The sequence below is a fragment of the Populus nigra genome, chromosome 1 (genome assembly GCF_951802175.1).
Source record: "Populus nigra chromosome 1, ddPopNigr1.1, whole genome shotgun sequence".
Lineage (NCBI taxonomy): Eukaryota > Viridiplantae > Streptophyta > Magnoliopsida > Malpighiales > Salicaceae > Populus > Populus nigra.
Window position 1 is genome coordinate 512,524 of NC_084852.1, and position 16,338 is coordinate 528,861.

A 16,338-nucleotide genomic window follows, 5' to 3' on the forward strand; every position below is an offset into this window, starting at 1 on the left:
GAACATTTCTATGTTCAAAAACAAAGAAAATAAATTTTCCTCTTCTTTACTTTGTGCGCTTGTGTTATTTGATCATTGCAGCTGAAATCAAATCACTGAGATGTTAAACAGTCAAAAAATAAAAGATTTTTAGGTAGAAAAGCATGAGATTTTAGGCAGAAAAAATAGAGGCTGAATCTTCGAGCTAAATGCCTGCCTTTTCTGACCTCTTTTTTTGTTCGCACGAAACTTGTATTTCATTCCGGTCAAAGAATTGTGCTTCGTAGCTATAAAATCCAATTTACCTATAGCTCAATTCATGAATTTATATTAAAAAAAAACCAAAATAGTATCATCATATTTAAAAAAACACTAAAAGAATATTATTTTAGTAAAAAAATAGATTAACTTGTCAAGCCACAGATTAACTTGGCCAATTCACGACTTGTACCCTATAATTATACTGAACTTTACACATATAGATTTAAACTTAGCTTAAACTCAATATCCATGAGTCTTAACAAAAATGATTAATGTATAACCTTGAAAGATATAGTTCAACTAGTTAGATTTCGAGTTTGCTCCTCAGAGATCATCAGTTTGAGTCTCACAAATCTCAGGGCCATTGGAAGCTTATATGATCGTTAACTTCAGGGCCCGTGGGATTAGTCAAAATACGTGCAAATTCATCCAAACACCTACATTAATCTAAAAAAAATAGTCTGTATATATATATATATATATATATGCTCCATGATATCACCTTTTATTTTCATTTTGCAATCATATTCCAAAAGATTAAAGAAATGGAGTAAATTATTTTATTGAAAATCACAAGTTTTACTTGATAATTTTCTATTTATATATACTTGCATACTATTTATTTTATTATAAGCTTGACTAATTTGAATCTAACAATAGTATAATATATTATGAATGCACAAAATTGTTTTACAGGTAAATTTAATAACCCTTCAATCTAGAACCTGGTTTATATTTTTTTTATTAAACTATATTATTTTAATTTTTTTAAATCAAAACTTGAATTAATTAGGATTAATTCTTAACTCTCAACTTGGTTAGATCTTATAACTATAATTATGATTTTTCATCTCCTTTTTATATTATTAAAAAACTTCTAAACATCATTTTCTCATACTAAAAATATGAAATTATTATTTTTTTCTTTCATGTGTTTATAATATTTCTGTAGAAAGAATTAATATGAAATGAAAACCATCCAAACAATCGTAATAATAATAAGAAGTTCCTTCCCTCCATGGACGTTAATTAACCGCACCAACTGACAAAATCATCTTCCACGCGCCTATAAAAACAATGCCCCTACGCGCGATTTAAACAAAAACCCCCTCTCTTCTATATTAGGGTTTAACAATTATTCTGTAAAGGAACTTGAAAATCAAACTCCAAAATGTCAATTTTCGCGGGAAATCTAGCCTCCAAAGTCTCATTATGTCTTCAATCTCGCGTCTCCGTCATTCCCTGGTAAGATTTTTCTCTCAAATTCTTTTACCCTCTGCTTGGTTGCTGAGAAAATGAAGGAAAAGGAAAGAAAGTCTGTATTTGGCCAAATTTTCCCCTCTTCTTTGACAGATAAATTAAAGAAATTTGATTTATTTTTCCATTTAATTTTGTGTGTTTATGATTTTAAGCTTAAAGATTCAAACTTTTTTAATCAGCTAAAAGTAATTAGTCTCTAATCATTAAGTGTTTATTTATTTTGATATCTTTTTTTGGTTGGTTAGTTAAAGTGATAAAGTCTTGATTTTTTTGGATGGAGAAACAGTAAAAAACTACAGCTTTAATCAGCCTAAGAGCTCAAGCGCTCATTATATGTGAAATCTTGATTTACTCTCATTTATTTTTGCGGTTATAGTAAAATGGGAAGTGATCTTGTTGGTTAAAATGATATGTTTTCGATAATTTGTAGGGTAAAGAGAAACAATGCTATACTGTGTTTAAAAGGAAGGGAGTTTAACAGTTCATCGGTTCCGGTTAGATACACTCCTAAGAGATCTTCAAAGAGTGATGAGATAGAGAATTCTTTGCCTATGAAAGGTGATAAAAAGAGGGTATTTGGTAAAAATTTGGATGGTGTAAGTGGAAATTTTGGTTTGAATGACAAGGCAAAAGGTCGAATGGGTTCTGAGAAGAGAGTATTTGAGAATCCTTTGCCTGTGAAGGGTTCTGAGAAGAGGGTATTTGATAAAAACTTGGATGGAGTAAGGGGAAATTTTAGATTGAATGAGAAGATGAAAAATCAAAATCAAATATGCAATGAGAGCCTGTCGTTTGATGATGCTTGGCAAGGTAATTCTGTTATTGACAATGTTTTTCTTTTTCTTAATATTTGAATGAGAATTAAGCTTTGAGTGGATGTTAATTATTGATTAGTATCTTGTATTTATGTGGCATGTGTTTATGCTGTTAGGATTTTAATTATCAGTGATGATTTGGAAAGCTTATGCATGTATGAGCTTCCAGCTGTTCCTTTAACCCGCTTGCTCTATACTTGAAGGGACAATCGGGTTCAGGGTATCAGAAGCATATATAAATGACCAGCACTATGTGCTTCCACAAGTGCAAGCTTTCAAAATGATTTAGTTTCTAGTTATCTGGTTATATGCAGTTTAAAACTGTACATTTTGAATTGGTTAATAGGACTTTAAGAGGTCATCTTAGTTTTTGTTCTCATAGTTTCCTATACCCACCCTCATCCCTTCTGTGCATGTTCATTATAAGCAAGCATCAGTACAATGCCATCATTAACAATGTTTTGCATGTATAGCTGCGTGTTTCTGTATACCATTTCCCCCTTGTTCTCGCACTAAGTTCAACTTCAATTTGTTTATGTTCATCAGTCAAGCAAAATGCTTTAGAGGTAACAGCATTTTCACAGTTAGGAGAAAAAATCAATCATGAATCGGAACCCAGAAGTCATGAACTCATGGGGGAGCCTGAAGAGGATGTTGAAGAGAGTGTAATGCAACAAGAAAAGGATATTTCTAATCAGAGCATGACAGTGCATAAAATTATGCAAGATGCTGAAAAGGTGGCTGTTGGTTTACTTGCAAGAAGGTTAAAGCATAGTTTTAATTTTATTGCCTTCTTACTTTTCTTTGTTGGTTGTTAGCAATGTCATAGAATTGTTTCACTTCTTAACTGAAATGCAACATTTGAGTTTTGCAATTCAAGTGATTCATTCCTAATGGCAATCATATGTTAGCAATTGGAATACCTTCATTACATTTTCCTTTCACGTGTCTCAAACAGCAGTACAATTTGTAATAATTACTCATGGATTTTCTATGCTTGCTGCAGTAACATATTTCAGGGTTGTAAACCCTCTTAATTATTTAGTCTTACAAGATGAACCAAACGTTAAGACCAGAGATCTCAATGCCCCTGGAGAATCTCAATTAACTTGAATTGCTTGGATAGTTTTAAATGGAAAGGAGATATTTTTTTTTTTACTAATATTGTTAAGGGCACATTTATCTGTGTGGACCTATCACCTTAAGCTTGTTTACTTTCCTCACAGAGCATATACAGCAGTTGAACTGAGAAAGAAATTGCATGGAAAAAGATTTCCTCCTGATATTGTGGAGGCAGTGATTGGTGATTTCAAGAGCAGGTGCATGACTGACTTTATTTTTTGAAGTTTTATTTTCAGGCTGTCTTATGTGTTCCCATATTCTTGTTACACGCTTTTAATACTTGATGTCATTTGCTTTTTTCACTGAGGAAATTTTGTGCTTCCACAAGCATTAAAATATAGACCATAATCTTTTCTTTTTGTTTCAGAGGGCTGGTCAACGATGGCTTGTACGCAGAAACATATTCTCGATCTAGATGGTCTTCCTCAAGCTGGGGACCTAGGCGGATCAAGAAAGTAATCTAGTTCTCCCAGTTCATCCTTTCCTGACAAAATGTCTAACTAATGCTGTGTAGATAACACTATTCTATCATTGTATTCTGTCCTTTTTCCGGTTAGCTTCACGTTCAGCTTCACCATCTGTCACCTGATAAATGTCACTCTATTTTTATCTTTTTTATTTTTTTAAGAAAATTATATTTCATAGTTAGAACCTAGGCATCTACTGCAATATCTCATTACTAAAGAATCCATTTATTTGGCAAACTTGATTTGGAATGGTATCTTTAGAGGAAGGGTTAAAGTATAATAATCGTAGTTTGGTCTTAAAAGTTTTGCTAGTTTGTTTTTCTGAGATTGCTGGCAAAGAGAGATACGTGTATGGAGTAGGTTACCAGAACAGTTGGTGAAATGCTAATAAAGTAAGCTGCAGCGAAGCAATATGACTTAGACTTCAACTTGTATGTCATTAACATGCCGTATAATGCAGTGGCTCCTAGCTAGCTGCAAGAGATCAGGATTCATATTTATTGTTCTTCATTGATGAAGATAAGATCATTGTGTGTTATTGAACAATGACTTTAGTGGATAAATTCCAGTTAGTGCACTTTTTCCAATAGAGAACAAGAAAAAGAAGGGAAAGGAAGAAAAGATAAATAATAAATGTTTTTAGTTTCTGTTATTTGAATGAAAAATGTGTTGACTACTTGGTATTGGAGTGTAATTGTTTGAACAGGCGTTGTCCAACAAAGGAGTGAGTGAAGCTGATACAGACAAGGCACTAAAACTGGTTTTTGAGGATGGTGACTCCGAAGAACAAGAATCAAAAGTGGGCATGTCAAAGATTTCTATGGATCAGCTATTGATTCAGGCTTCAAAACAATGGCTTCGAGGTCAGGATGTTCCCAAAGATACACGAAAATCAAGACTTATTCGGTGGCTTCAGTATCGTGGTTTCAACTGGGATGTTGTTAATTTTGTATTGAAGAAGCTAGAATCACAGCATATCTCCTAGAGCACAATAAGAGCCATTCCTGGTGCCAACTCAGGAATGAATGTGGGCCATTCCCAAATTAGCTAATGGTCCATCTGGTCACTTGAATTGTAAGTTGCGTAATGTGGATAGAATTACTGTCTCCAGTAGCACACACTCGGCTGTGGCCTAAATGTTGGACACTTCAACTCTTACTGTGCAAGTTTTAGGTTGCATCAGCATACCCCAGTGCTATCACATCTTGTAGACTGAAGTCCACCTGAATGAAGACAACCTCCAAGACAAAGCAGCAAGTGGAACAACTAGATTTTGGAAGATCATCAGAGTTTTTACACATAATGGGAATATTCATGCACCCATGAAGTGCAAAATTTTCATTGAGATCTTGTGAGTGTTGGTTTACATGTCAACTCTTCTGATTTGCCCTTGAAAACAAAAACCACTAATTACTCCACTTCCGTACCTCATTTTTATGCTGTAGAAAAATACTGGAACTTATGTATTATTAGTAGACAGAGATTGGACTGCCTTATGTCTCGCCCCTGACTGCTATAATTTTCAAGTGGGTCTCAAAACCTTTTGAACGTGAGCAACAGTTGTCTATAAATCATTATCTTGCTATTTATAAACGGGTATGATGGTCCTGCTTGTGCATGTGCTTCTGAATTAAGACATGCAGTCTCTTCTAAACCAAGTTTAGTATCCTTTGAAAGAGTTTTTTCTTGTTCATTGCTGGAAAGTCTCTCTCAGACAGCACATGGTCATGTGATGAAAGAAACGTGGGTCCATGTGAACTCTGCTGGAAAGACTGGTCTTATTGTGTGTGTGTGTGTGTGTGTGTGAGTGAGGGAGAGAGAGAGAGATAGAGAGAATCCATTCCATGGCAATAAGTTCAATTACATAGATTCAAATGAACCAATCATTGGTCCAGCTTCTACATAGCCTGCAGTCATTCTCTTGCCACTATCCCTACTTCCGAGATAATCCAATCCACCTCTAGTATTGGAGCTATCAAACAGCTTTCAATCTAACCCTCTATAAGCCCCAAAAGTTCTTATTTTTGTTACATATGTTAATGTTCTTGACTGAATTTACTCGAAGGAATCAGTAGTACAATCTACAACACCATATATAGTGAAAACTACAATTCAGAAGGGTAAAATTACACTAAAAATTCCCACTGTGGTTGCACATTTTAATGGATCCTTCTATGGACAAAAGCATTCAAACCTCCTATTTTCCAAGGCTTTATTCAATATTTGATCGAATCATCTGAGAAGTCAAAGGAACAGTTTGAAGATCCTTGTGAAACGACAATCCTAGCAGGAGGTGACGAGCGAACGGCTGTCAGATTAACCCCCTTGGACAGGTCAGGTTCTGCCCTTACGGTATCGACGTGCCGAATCTCCTTTAACATTGCAACAACATCCTTCATCATTGGACGATCATCAACTCGAGTGCTGATGCACAGGAATGAAACTGCTAATGTTTGGAGCATTTCATGCATTGTAGGGTCAGCTCTCCCTATAAGCTTTGAATCAAGAATGTCAGCTGGATCTTTTTTGCTAGCTAAATGTTCCCTAACCCACTGAACCAAATGTGCACCACCAGGCAAAGTTGGGTCTAATGGATGCCTCCCTGTTAAAACCTCTAGAAGCACCACGCCAAAACTGTACACATCACTTTTCTCGGTAATACGCTGCATCGATGCATGCTCTACGGAAAAAAAACCAAGAACAATTAGACATGATTAGTGATTTAGTAAACTGAATTAATTGAAGTGACAAAATTATTTTGATTGAACCAAAATCAAGAAGTACCTGGAGCCATATATCCATAAGAACCAGCAAGTTGAGGTCTTTGAGTTGGCTTGCAAAACTCATCATCAGAATTGTTATTCACCACTCTTGCTAGGCCAAAGTCAGCTAGGTAAGGTTCATAGCCTGGTCCTAACAGAACATTCATGGCTTTAACATCCCCATGTAGAATTGGTGGGAGACAGTCATGGTGCAGGTATGCAAGTGCATGTGCCACACCTAATAAAACATCATATCTAGCTTCCCATTCTGCTCCTCCCTTGCCAGCACCATGAAGGAGTGAACTCAAGCTTCCATGTGGGAGATAATCATAGAAAAGCAACTTCAAATTCTTGTTTGAACACCAGCCTAGAAGCCGGACAATGTTTCGGTGTCTGATTGAACCGAGAGTCTGAATTTCAGAATTGAAAGCACCAGACTCTTCTGATGACCACATCTTCTTTACTGCTATCATCTCCCCGTTGGGAAGAATCACCCTGTACACAACTCCAGAGCTGCCAGTGCCTATGACATTAGCTGACGTTAGATTTTTTACTATGTCGTCAACGGAGAATTCAAGCTTCTGATACAAAGTCATTTCCCAAGTATCATCTTCCATCAGCCCATGACTACCAATGCGAGCACGAACTAGCATGTAGATAGCTAGTAGTATTAGAACTGCACTGGCACTGAGAAGAACAGACATCAATAGTTTCATTGCTGATCTAGTGTGTGCTCCAGGTCCCAAGTGGACTCCTGGTGTTACTACACCTCCAGCAATGTAGAGACCTTGATTTGAAGCAAGGTCACTAAGCGGAAGCTTTCGAAAAAATGGGGTGTTAGGCAATTCACCGGAGAAATCATTGAAGGAGACATTAAGGAAAACAAGGTTTTGGAGATTTGCAAGAACATCTAAGCTTCCTTCAAGCTTGTTGTGAGAGATGTCAAGTACTCCCAACTTGCTCAGATCAGAGAATTGGGATGGGATCTTGCCGGAAAACTGGTTGCAGCTAAGATTGAGAGAGATTTCCAGGGCTGGGATCTGACCAAGTTCCTTTGGGATTTCTCCAGAGAAACCATTGTCTCCAAGGTTAAGCAATTGTAGCTTACTGCATGACAATATCTCTGCTGGAATTCCACCTGAAAGTTGATTCTTCGCCAAATTAAGCTTGGTTAATTCAGTCAATGACCCAATGCGATGAGTCAGTGAACCTGTAAGCCTATTGTCTGAGACATCCACATACTGTAGGCTCTTAGGCAGAGTATCAGGTACAGAACCAGTGATCCCATTTGAATGGAGATCAAGAAACTCGAGGTTTTGACATCCAGATATTGATAGAGGGATTCCTCCAACAAGAAGATTGTTACTCATATCAACGAAATTCAAAATCTTCAAATTTCCGATCTCCGATGGAATAGTACCACCTAACCTGTTGCCATTCAGCCTCAACCTATACAAGTTGGTGCAGTTCCCTATATCAGGTGGTATAAAGCCAGATAAATCATTGGAAAGTATCAGTAACTTGCTGAGATTCTGCAATCCAAAAATCTGCTTTGGTATTGAGCCAAAAAGACTGTTATATGATAGATCAAGAGCCTGAAGATTCTCGCAATCTGAAAGAGACTCTGGGATATTGCCTGTTAGATTGTTCTGCCAGGCAAAGAATAGAGTCAGGCTCTTTAGGCCGCCGATACCAGCAGGAATCTCACCGGAGATTTCATTGTTGTCTACTTCTAAATGACTGAGAGCAGTACAATTGGTGATTTCAACAGGTATGGTACCTGTTAACTGATTAACACTCAGCTGAAGCTCTTCAAGCTTCAAAAGGTTTCCAAAGCTTCTCGGTATGCTTCCTGTTAGAAGATTCTCGGATAAATCAATGACTGTAAGCTCTGTGCAACGTCCAAGCTCATCTGGGATAGCCCCTACTATGCTGTTCTGCCACAAGAGCAAACTCTGAAGCTTGCTGAGTTTCCCAATTCGCCTCGGGATTGGACCGGAAATAGAATTCTGATACAGATACAGGTTCTGCAACTCACTGCAATCTCCAATCTCTTCTGGGATAGAACCTGACAAGAGTGCTGTGTAAATGGCTACTGTTTGAATCCTTTTCAGCTTCCCAATTGATGAAGGAAGACTCCCAGAAATGCTGGTTTCAGCGAGCCCTAAAACAACCAAGTTGGTGCAGTTTCCAATCTCCTGAGGCAGCTCACCCTTCAGATTTTTATTCCCACCTGCTCTAAAAATCTGTAATCTGCTTAATGCTCCAATGCTCTGCGGAATTTCGCCACTGAGTTGATTGTCGAAAAGAGTCAGATGCACTAGACTTGAGAGGTTTCCAATATCAGAAGGAATGGCACCTTCAAGAAAATTTGTGTTGAGAGACAAATTTTGCAACTTCCTTAGTCTACATATTTCCTCTGGGATTTCACCCGAGAGAGAATTATCACTAAGATCAATGAGAGTAAGCTCAAGATAATCTCCGAACGCTTTTGGTATTGCACCGGTAAGATTGGTTGATGAAAGGATAAGGCTCTTCAAGGACTTGAGAGGCTGGAAATTTGAAGGCAGTGGGCCTTGCAAATTTACTGCTTTCAAGTTTATCTCTATAATGTTGCCATTTGAGTTGCAATGGACCCCAAACCATTTGCATGGACTTGAGTCTAAAGAGTTCCAAGAATTTAGTACATCTGTGGAGGTGTTTAAACTGTTCTTCCATGCTAAAAGAGCTTGGCCTTGCTCGTCAATGGAGTAGCAAGAACGCAAGAGAAGAGAGTTTATGGACAGAAGTAAGGTGAAGGAGAAGATATTGGGAGAAAGTAAGAGATTCCTTAGAGGTGCAGGCATTGGTGCTGATAGAAGAGAAGAGTTGGTCTGTGTTGGGATTGTTGAGGGAGGAACCCCATGTTTTGTTTATAGAAGAAAAGCAGAAGATCTGGATCCAAGTCCACCACCTTCTTTTTTTTTTCTTTTTTCTTTTTAATTATTAATATTGTATTTGGCATAGCTGTTACTTCAGAGATGGTGATGCAGATGGATACTAATTTGGTTTTATTTAAGTAATTAGTAGATAGATGCTGCTGTTGATATCACCTTCTTTTGCTCTTGCTGTCATTTACTAAGCAAAGTGTTTTTGTACTTTCCTTCCAAAGTTCAATTTCAGTTTGCTACATTCTGTACAAAACTTTTGGAGTTTTTTTTCTTAAAAAAAAAGGGATATTCTAGGTTATTGTCAACATTAATATTGAACAAACTTAATAGATTAACTTGGTAACTCACCGATTCAAGACTAGACGTGAATGAAAGTTAATCAATTAAACACAATCAGTCGAATGAATCAACCGATTCCTAGGTCGACCTTATCAAAATCCAAATCTGCTGGATGAGTTGTTAACCAAAATTTTCCTTTCTAAGATTCACATTTAGAGCTATCCTATTTGGTTTCCACTTTCCAGGTCGAGCTGTTGCCACTCTTCTAGTCACAGAGCATAGTCAAGTTTACAGAAAAAATGTATCTCCCAAGATTTTTGATTGATTGATATTATGCTTACAAACGAGTCCTGAGGCTGAGAGACTGATTGAAATCAAAGAGTAACATCTTCAGGGCATGGTTGATTGATGGGTTTAGATTTTGATAGCTTCAAGATCAAACCAACTTGACACAGCAACCGTTGGATATGTATTAATTTGTCGAGGATCCCATGAATCCAAGACAACTGAAGCAGGTGGTCCATCGTTTTATGTGGTCACAGTTGCAGAGCCATCGTGTGTTTTGTTAACTGCTGTGCTTTAGTAGCTTGTCAATGTTTTCAAGCAGCCAAGTATACAGTTTAGAAACTTACTCTTGGCCGATTTATGGGAATTACCATGAAACACAGTTAATCTAAAATAACATGCACACCCCCCTCATCAAATCCAGAAAATGCAACTGAGATTAGAATTCGAGTTAGTGAATTACAAATCATACGTAAAGTTAGATGGGAGTAATAATGATGTATTTAATACTGGTAAAATTCTAGATAAAGAGAAAAGGGAAGTGGAGAGATATATTTTGGATTTGTTAAATACAAGTTGTGGAAGGAGGTGGAATCCATAGTAAATAGTGAAGAGCACATGAAAGCAAGGAATAAGTGAAAATTCATGGGAATTTCTTTCTTAAATTAGACTGCAAATCTTGTAGTTCTGTCGGGTGGTCTCTGCTGTAAAGGACTAAAATTTGAGGGAGTGGATGGGACAACATTATCTACTTGAGATTTGTTAATTACCACTTTTAATTATTACATGATGGATCACTAACCATGTGCTATGCCAATTTGCTCCCTTTCTCTTACAACTTGGATCTGTTTAGTGGGTAAATCTGGAACTGAACAGATTCAAGGCTTGAACTGGTCTGGATTAGAAGAAAAAAAACTATCTGATTCGCCCATAAACATGAGTTGACTTGGTAACTCATCAAAACCCGATTATCATCTTTTATTTTTTTTATTTTTAAAGTTTTTTTAATTAATATAATATTTTTTTATTTAAAAAAATACCCAGCTCTCATGATCTTGCTCTTTCATTATCTATTCATGGGCTGCGGGATCTGGAAAATAAAATATTAGTGGGAGTGTTATGAATTGATTGTGAACATTCCCTTTTAACCAGGATGAATTTTACTTGGTATTGTAACCATTTTCTTTTAATTTATTACAGACAAAATATTTGTAAAAAAAGAAACTGTACAAACAGTGGTAATTAACTAATAATAAGTGGAGTATTATTCAATTTGAGATTTCCAGAAATCTGGAAACAAACTCCATCATTATTATTTTCTGGTTTCCAAATACAAGAAAGAAATACAGCATATATATTATGCCATAAATTAAATATGATGCGCAATATCCTGGCCATGCATGCATGGTCCTCAGTCCTTGCAAACATTCAGTGATAAAGACCATTCAAGCTGTGGTCAGAGCAAAGCAGAGCTGCTCTGTGAGCTTTTATTTGTAGATGAACACCGATGGTGATGATGAGATTTCTCAGTCTAGTGAAGAACTCTTACCCACAACTAAACTAATAATTTTTATATGGATGGTATTGAGCTTGTAAAATCATAAAATAAAAAAAAACACCATAAAATGTATGGACCCCAAGAGCTTCATACGAAGGAGAGATAAGGTACTTTACTCCTTTTCATTTTCACCCTTCGAACCATTATTCGCTTCTCTCGAAATAATTTGTATCGCAATTTGACTAGCTTATAGCTATCAAGGGAGTGATTGGGAATTCTTAAAAATTTTAAATTTTTTTTAAAATAATTTTTTTTAATATTATTAGATTGTTTTGATGTGTTGGTATCAAAATAATTTTTTTTTTATTTTAATACATTTCTAAGCGAAAAACACTTTGAATTACTATCGCTACCACAATCCCAAACAGGTCCTTGTTTTTATGTTTAAAAAATAATTTTGAGATGTTTCGAATTTTTTTTAAATTATTTTTTGATAAATGATTTAAGCAGCAGGCTTCAACGATATTTAGGATATGTTTGTTTTTATGTTTAAAAAATAATTTTGAGATGTTTTTTTTTAAATTATATTTTGATATGTTTTTGTATCTTATTAATGTTAAAAATAATTTTTTTAAAAAAATAATGAATAATATAATATCAACATTAATAGCTATGGTCTGTGTCTGTGTCTGTGTCTGTGAATGTATAGATAGAGTCTGAGTCTGAGTCTGAGTTGTGTGGGTGTGTGTGCGCGTGTGGATAGAGACTCGGTGCATGAATGTATTGCAAGGCATAGATGCAACTAGAAGATGGTGGCAGAAAATAAATGAAGAGGAGAAAAACGAGGGGAAGAAATGTATGTTGGTGAGAAAGTGAAGAAGAAGAAGATGTAGGAGCCGAGAAATGAAGGGACAACGTCCAAACAACATTGTAAGGAGAGACAGAGACAGCAGATAAAATATACATGCATCTCCCTCCCTTCATAGGACCTTCCTCCTCCTTCTCCTTTTTTATTTTTTTTTATTTAAATGAATTTTCATCTGTTTTTTATTTATTTTCATACATTAATATTAAAAATAAATTTTAAAAAACAATAAATATGGTTCCCTGACTTGGAAATAAAGTATCCCTTTGTAAGTTTTTTATCGATCGGGGTGATGCCATTTTTTTACCCTAGAGATTAATAACGCATATGAACATGCTTAATTAATTAATTAATTAATCATATCATATATTAATTTAGTGCTTTGACATTAATTAATGGATTGTCATTTCTTATTTACATTTGAAATTCTTTACATATAAATAATAATATCGTAAGATAGCACAAAAATCTCAATTTTTTTCTTAAAAAAAATACTAAAATAATATTATTTTAGATACAAAATTTTAAAAATTCTTCAAAATTCAAATCTTGCTCTAGATTAACAAACTCAATTGGTTATGAAATAATTAATTGAATTATTTTTTAATTTTTTTTTTTTTTTTGCATTCTATGAAAATAAGTGCGCACTAGCTAGGAGGCATATATATATGGTTAATGTCGACGTTGTAACTTCTAATCAAACCTTTCATTCTTGATTAAAAACTGATTGACAAACTAATAATAATTGCTCCGATCGAAATTATTTTTGGATCTCAACATCACATGGATATGATCTCATGTCCGTAATGCAATATTTTCTTGAAAAAACATGAGATATTGGAATCTGATGGGGCAACGTCTGGGCGTCAACTGAGATTGAAGGGGGGGCACGTGACATGATCTGAGATTTCTGGTTTTTCTAGTCGCATAAAATTAATGGAAGATTAATTAACAGGGATGGCGATGGCGATGGTGGAAGCTCCAAGGAATAAAGCATATGTTTTATGGTTTATTTTATAAGCACTATGCTTCCCCTTCCCCTTCCCGGATGTTACGTTTTGTTTGTTTTTGTATTTTAAAAATAAATTTTTAAAAAATTAAATTTTATTTTTATTTTTACTTTAAATTAATATTTTTTAATATTTTTATATTATTTTTTATACGTTGATATTAAAAATAAAAAATATTATTTTAATGTTTTTCCGAATAAAAAACACTTTTAAAAATAACTGTAACCACACTCTCAAACACCTTCGTAATTTAAGTTATTAAACCTAGTTCGGCACATCATCTAATCTAAACTCGGTTTAAGATCAAAGTTATTTATTATTAAGAAAAAAAAAGGGATGATATGAAAATTGAATTCAATGAAATTATATGAAATTAACAATGATATTCAATTGGGTTAGAAACAAATATGAACAAGATTTTCTATGTTCTAATTCGGTGAAAAGATGGAGAGATAAACATAATTTTCGATGTTCTAATTAAATCAAAAAGGGATAAACATAATCTTTCATATGCACAAATTGACGTGAAGATATCTTTCAACAATCAAATCAAATCAAATAAATTGTGTATAAATACATTGTCCTCATGTATGTATGTATGTATGTATGTGTACTCAGAACTAACCAAGAGCTATACTGTGTGGATAAAAAATTGGACAAAGAAATTGAAGGCATTGAAACGTCCACGTTTCTTGCCTGCACTATATAGTATATAGTAGAAGGACATGTTCATACTTGAGCAAGCAGGCATAGAGGAAGAAATTAGCATCATTAATTAAGATTAACTAGGGTTAATAAAAAAATATTAAAAAATTAAAAAAAAATATTATTTTAAAAACCAATTTAAATCAAACTAACAAGCTAGTACTTGATTGATTAATATTGGAATTGTAAAAAGAAGTGGACCCTAAAAAAGAAAATAATCTATGCCATAAAGCTATCATGAGACTTTCTAGTTGGTACTTGGCCACACGTGCTCATGCATGATCCTTGATTAAATGGGACATGAACCCTAGCTACCTAGATTATATTTTATTAATTTCAAATCCCTAATTAATAATACACCATGGTGGATCCAAAACAAGATTTGTCATTTGCTTAATTGCGACCCCATCGACTAAATCCTTAGGGTCCATGGCCGTCCAAGAGAAAATTGCCCATCTAATCATCCATCATCAAGCTGGATAAGTATATCAGTTCTTCAAGTTTCTTGAATGAATTTTCTTTGGATTTGACTCTTAATAATTTGCCAAATCTATGTCCTACATCTTGACAATCTGATTGTCCGATTATGATAATCATTTGCCCTAACTTCATCATTTTTATCCAATATATAATCCCAGAATAATTCCAAGTCCATGATCAGAAGATATTCTCAAATTCTTGACTCTTTGATTGTTTGTTTCCCAAATTTGCTTGTCATTCCAGAATCCATGATGATCACTTCAAGTTCCAAGCAGAACAGTATGAGCATTATATTGGTAAACAAATATTGGTGTTATCTTGAGAAATCACAAGTTAAATTCAACTCAAATGGGGAGTGCGAAAGATTATTGGAGGAAGAAAGTGATCTATTATTGCGTAACACAATTATCAGATCCCTGAAGAATCTACAAGCTCCATTGTAATCTCATACAAGCTAGGTGTTCTATAAAAACCCTATTGTAATAAATCTCATACAATTTCCTGACATATTTAAAAAATAATTCAAATTAAAGTCCAATTTAAGAAGGAAAAAAAAAGATGCATGGAGGAGTTTCTTTTGCTCAGCAAAAGCTACTGTGTGATTCTATAACCATTTTTTTAAAAAAAAAAAAACAAATTGTGGACCTTTAAAACACTAGTATTTTGATCAAGAAAGGAATCTCCTGGCTCCAAGAAAAGAAAAGAAAGCAATAATCTCCCTTTGTCACAGCTTTATTTATTAATTATCTTTAATAATCTATCATAAACTAGCTTTGTTAATTAACAAAGACAATGCACGTATATGAATTTGAAAAATAAAATAAAAATAAAGTATAGCTTTATTAATTAACAAAGTTTATTAATTTAGAAACCAATTGGATCCATGATTTAAAGAAAGGGTTAGGTTCCATTGTTCTTATTAACACACAAAGCACATATAATTAAATATATCATAATTTGGACTTTGAATAATTAAAAAGCATTCAAAGATGAGCTTAATTAATTAATCCTCCTTTAATTCCAATTTCCAAGTCACCATCTAGCAAGATAAGATGCATTCCTTCGAGAATATTAATCAATGTTTACATGATAATTAATAACAAGGCATCATAGGCCATGCTTTATAACTTTTTTTTTTTACTTTTTCTTTGATTTTATTTTTGCTATTAATTATTTTTTGGTGAGCTACCCACGCCAAGACCATAAAGTAGAGACATAGAAGACATGTCAAAAATTCACATTAAAATTATTTATTTATTTTATATTTTTATCATTGTCTCTTTATTAATCCATTGTATTTGTTGTTTCTATTCCGAGAAAGCAATCAGAGGCTATAAAGATAGCTAGTTTGAACATGGTCTCGCTCGGCTTGAGCCTTTTTGTTTTAACCGTGCGTGCGTGCGTGTGTGTGTGAGTATTATATAGTCTAGATGATGATGGTACGTAGGTGATTGTGATGCATCGACCCTTCACTTGTGGTCCATTTTGTTTTTAGCTTTGGTTTTTCCTACTCGGTGAAGGTGATGGCCTTTTGCTTTCAATAATCCCCTTTTAAAAAACCATGGCTTTGTCATGTATGAGCCTCTAAAGGTCAAATCTTTGTCCACTTATCGGAGTTTT

The 16,338-nt window shown here is 34.5% G+C and overlaps 2 protein-coding genes across 3 annotated transcripts; one reads left to right on the forward strand and one right to left on the reverse strand.

Moving 5' to 3' along the window:
* The first annotated feature begins 1,329 nt into the window (after nucleotides 1-1,329).
* LOC133693924 (uncharacterized) lies at nucleotides 1,330-5,461 on the forward strand. Of its 2 annotated transcripts, XR_009842205.1 has the most exons (7): nucleotides 1,330-1,485; nucleotides 1,931-2,310; nucleotides 2,862-3,078; nucleotides 3,542-3,634; nucleotides 3,805-3,892; nucleotides 4,611-4,978; nucleotides 5,078-5,461. XR_009842205.1 is itself a non-coding variant. In XM_062115309.1 (6 exons), exons 1-6 carry the CDS (start codon nucleotides 1,412-1,414, stop codon nucleotides 4,887-4,889), a joined length of 1,131 nt encoding a protein of 376 aa, XP_061971293.1. In that variant the 5' UTR covers nucleotides 1,330-1,411; the 3' UTR covers nucleotides 4,890-5,461. The 2 variants fall into 2 exon arrangements, 1 of the variants encoding a protein (XP_061971293.1); XM_062115309.1 differs by having other exon boundaries at nucleotides 4,611-5,461.
* Nucleotides 5,462-5,731: 270 nt separating this feature from the next.
* Nucleotides 5,732-9,642, reverse strand: LOC133669531 (LRR receptor-like serine/threonine-protein kinase RGI3). Its single transcript, XM_062089720.1, has 2 exons — nucleotides 6,689-9,642; nucleotides 5,732-6,584 (listed from the first exon to the last, which is right to left on the reverse strand). Exons 1-2 carry the CDS (start codon nucleotides 9,510-9,512, stop codon nucleotides 6,121-6,123), a joined length of 3,288 nt encoding a protein of 1,095 aa, XP_061945704.1. The 5' UTR covers nucleotides 9,513-9,642; the 3' UTR covers nucleotides 5,732-6,120.
* Between the last annotated feature and the right edge of the window lie 6,696 nt (nucleotides 9,643-16,338).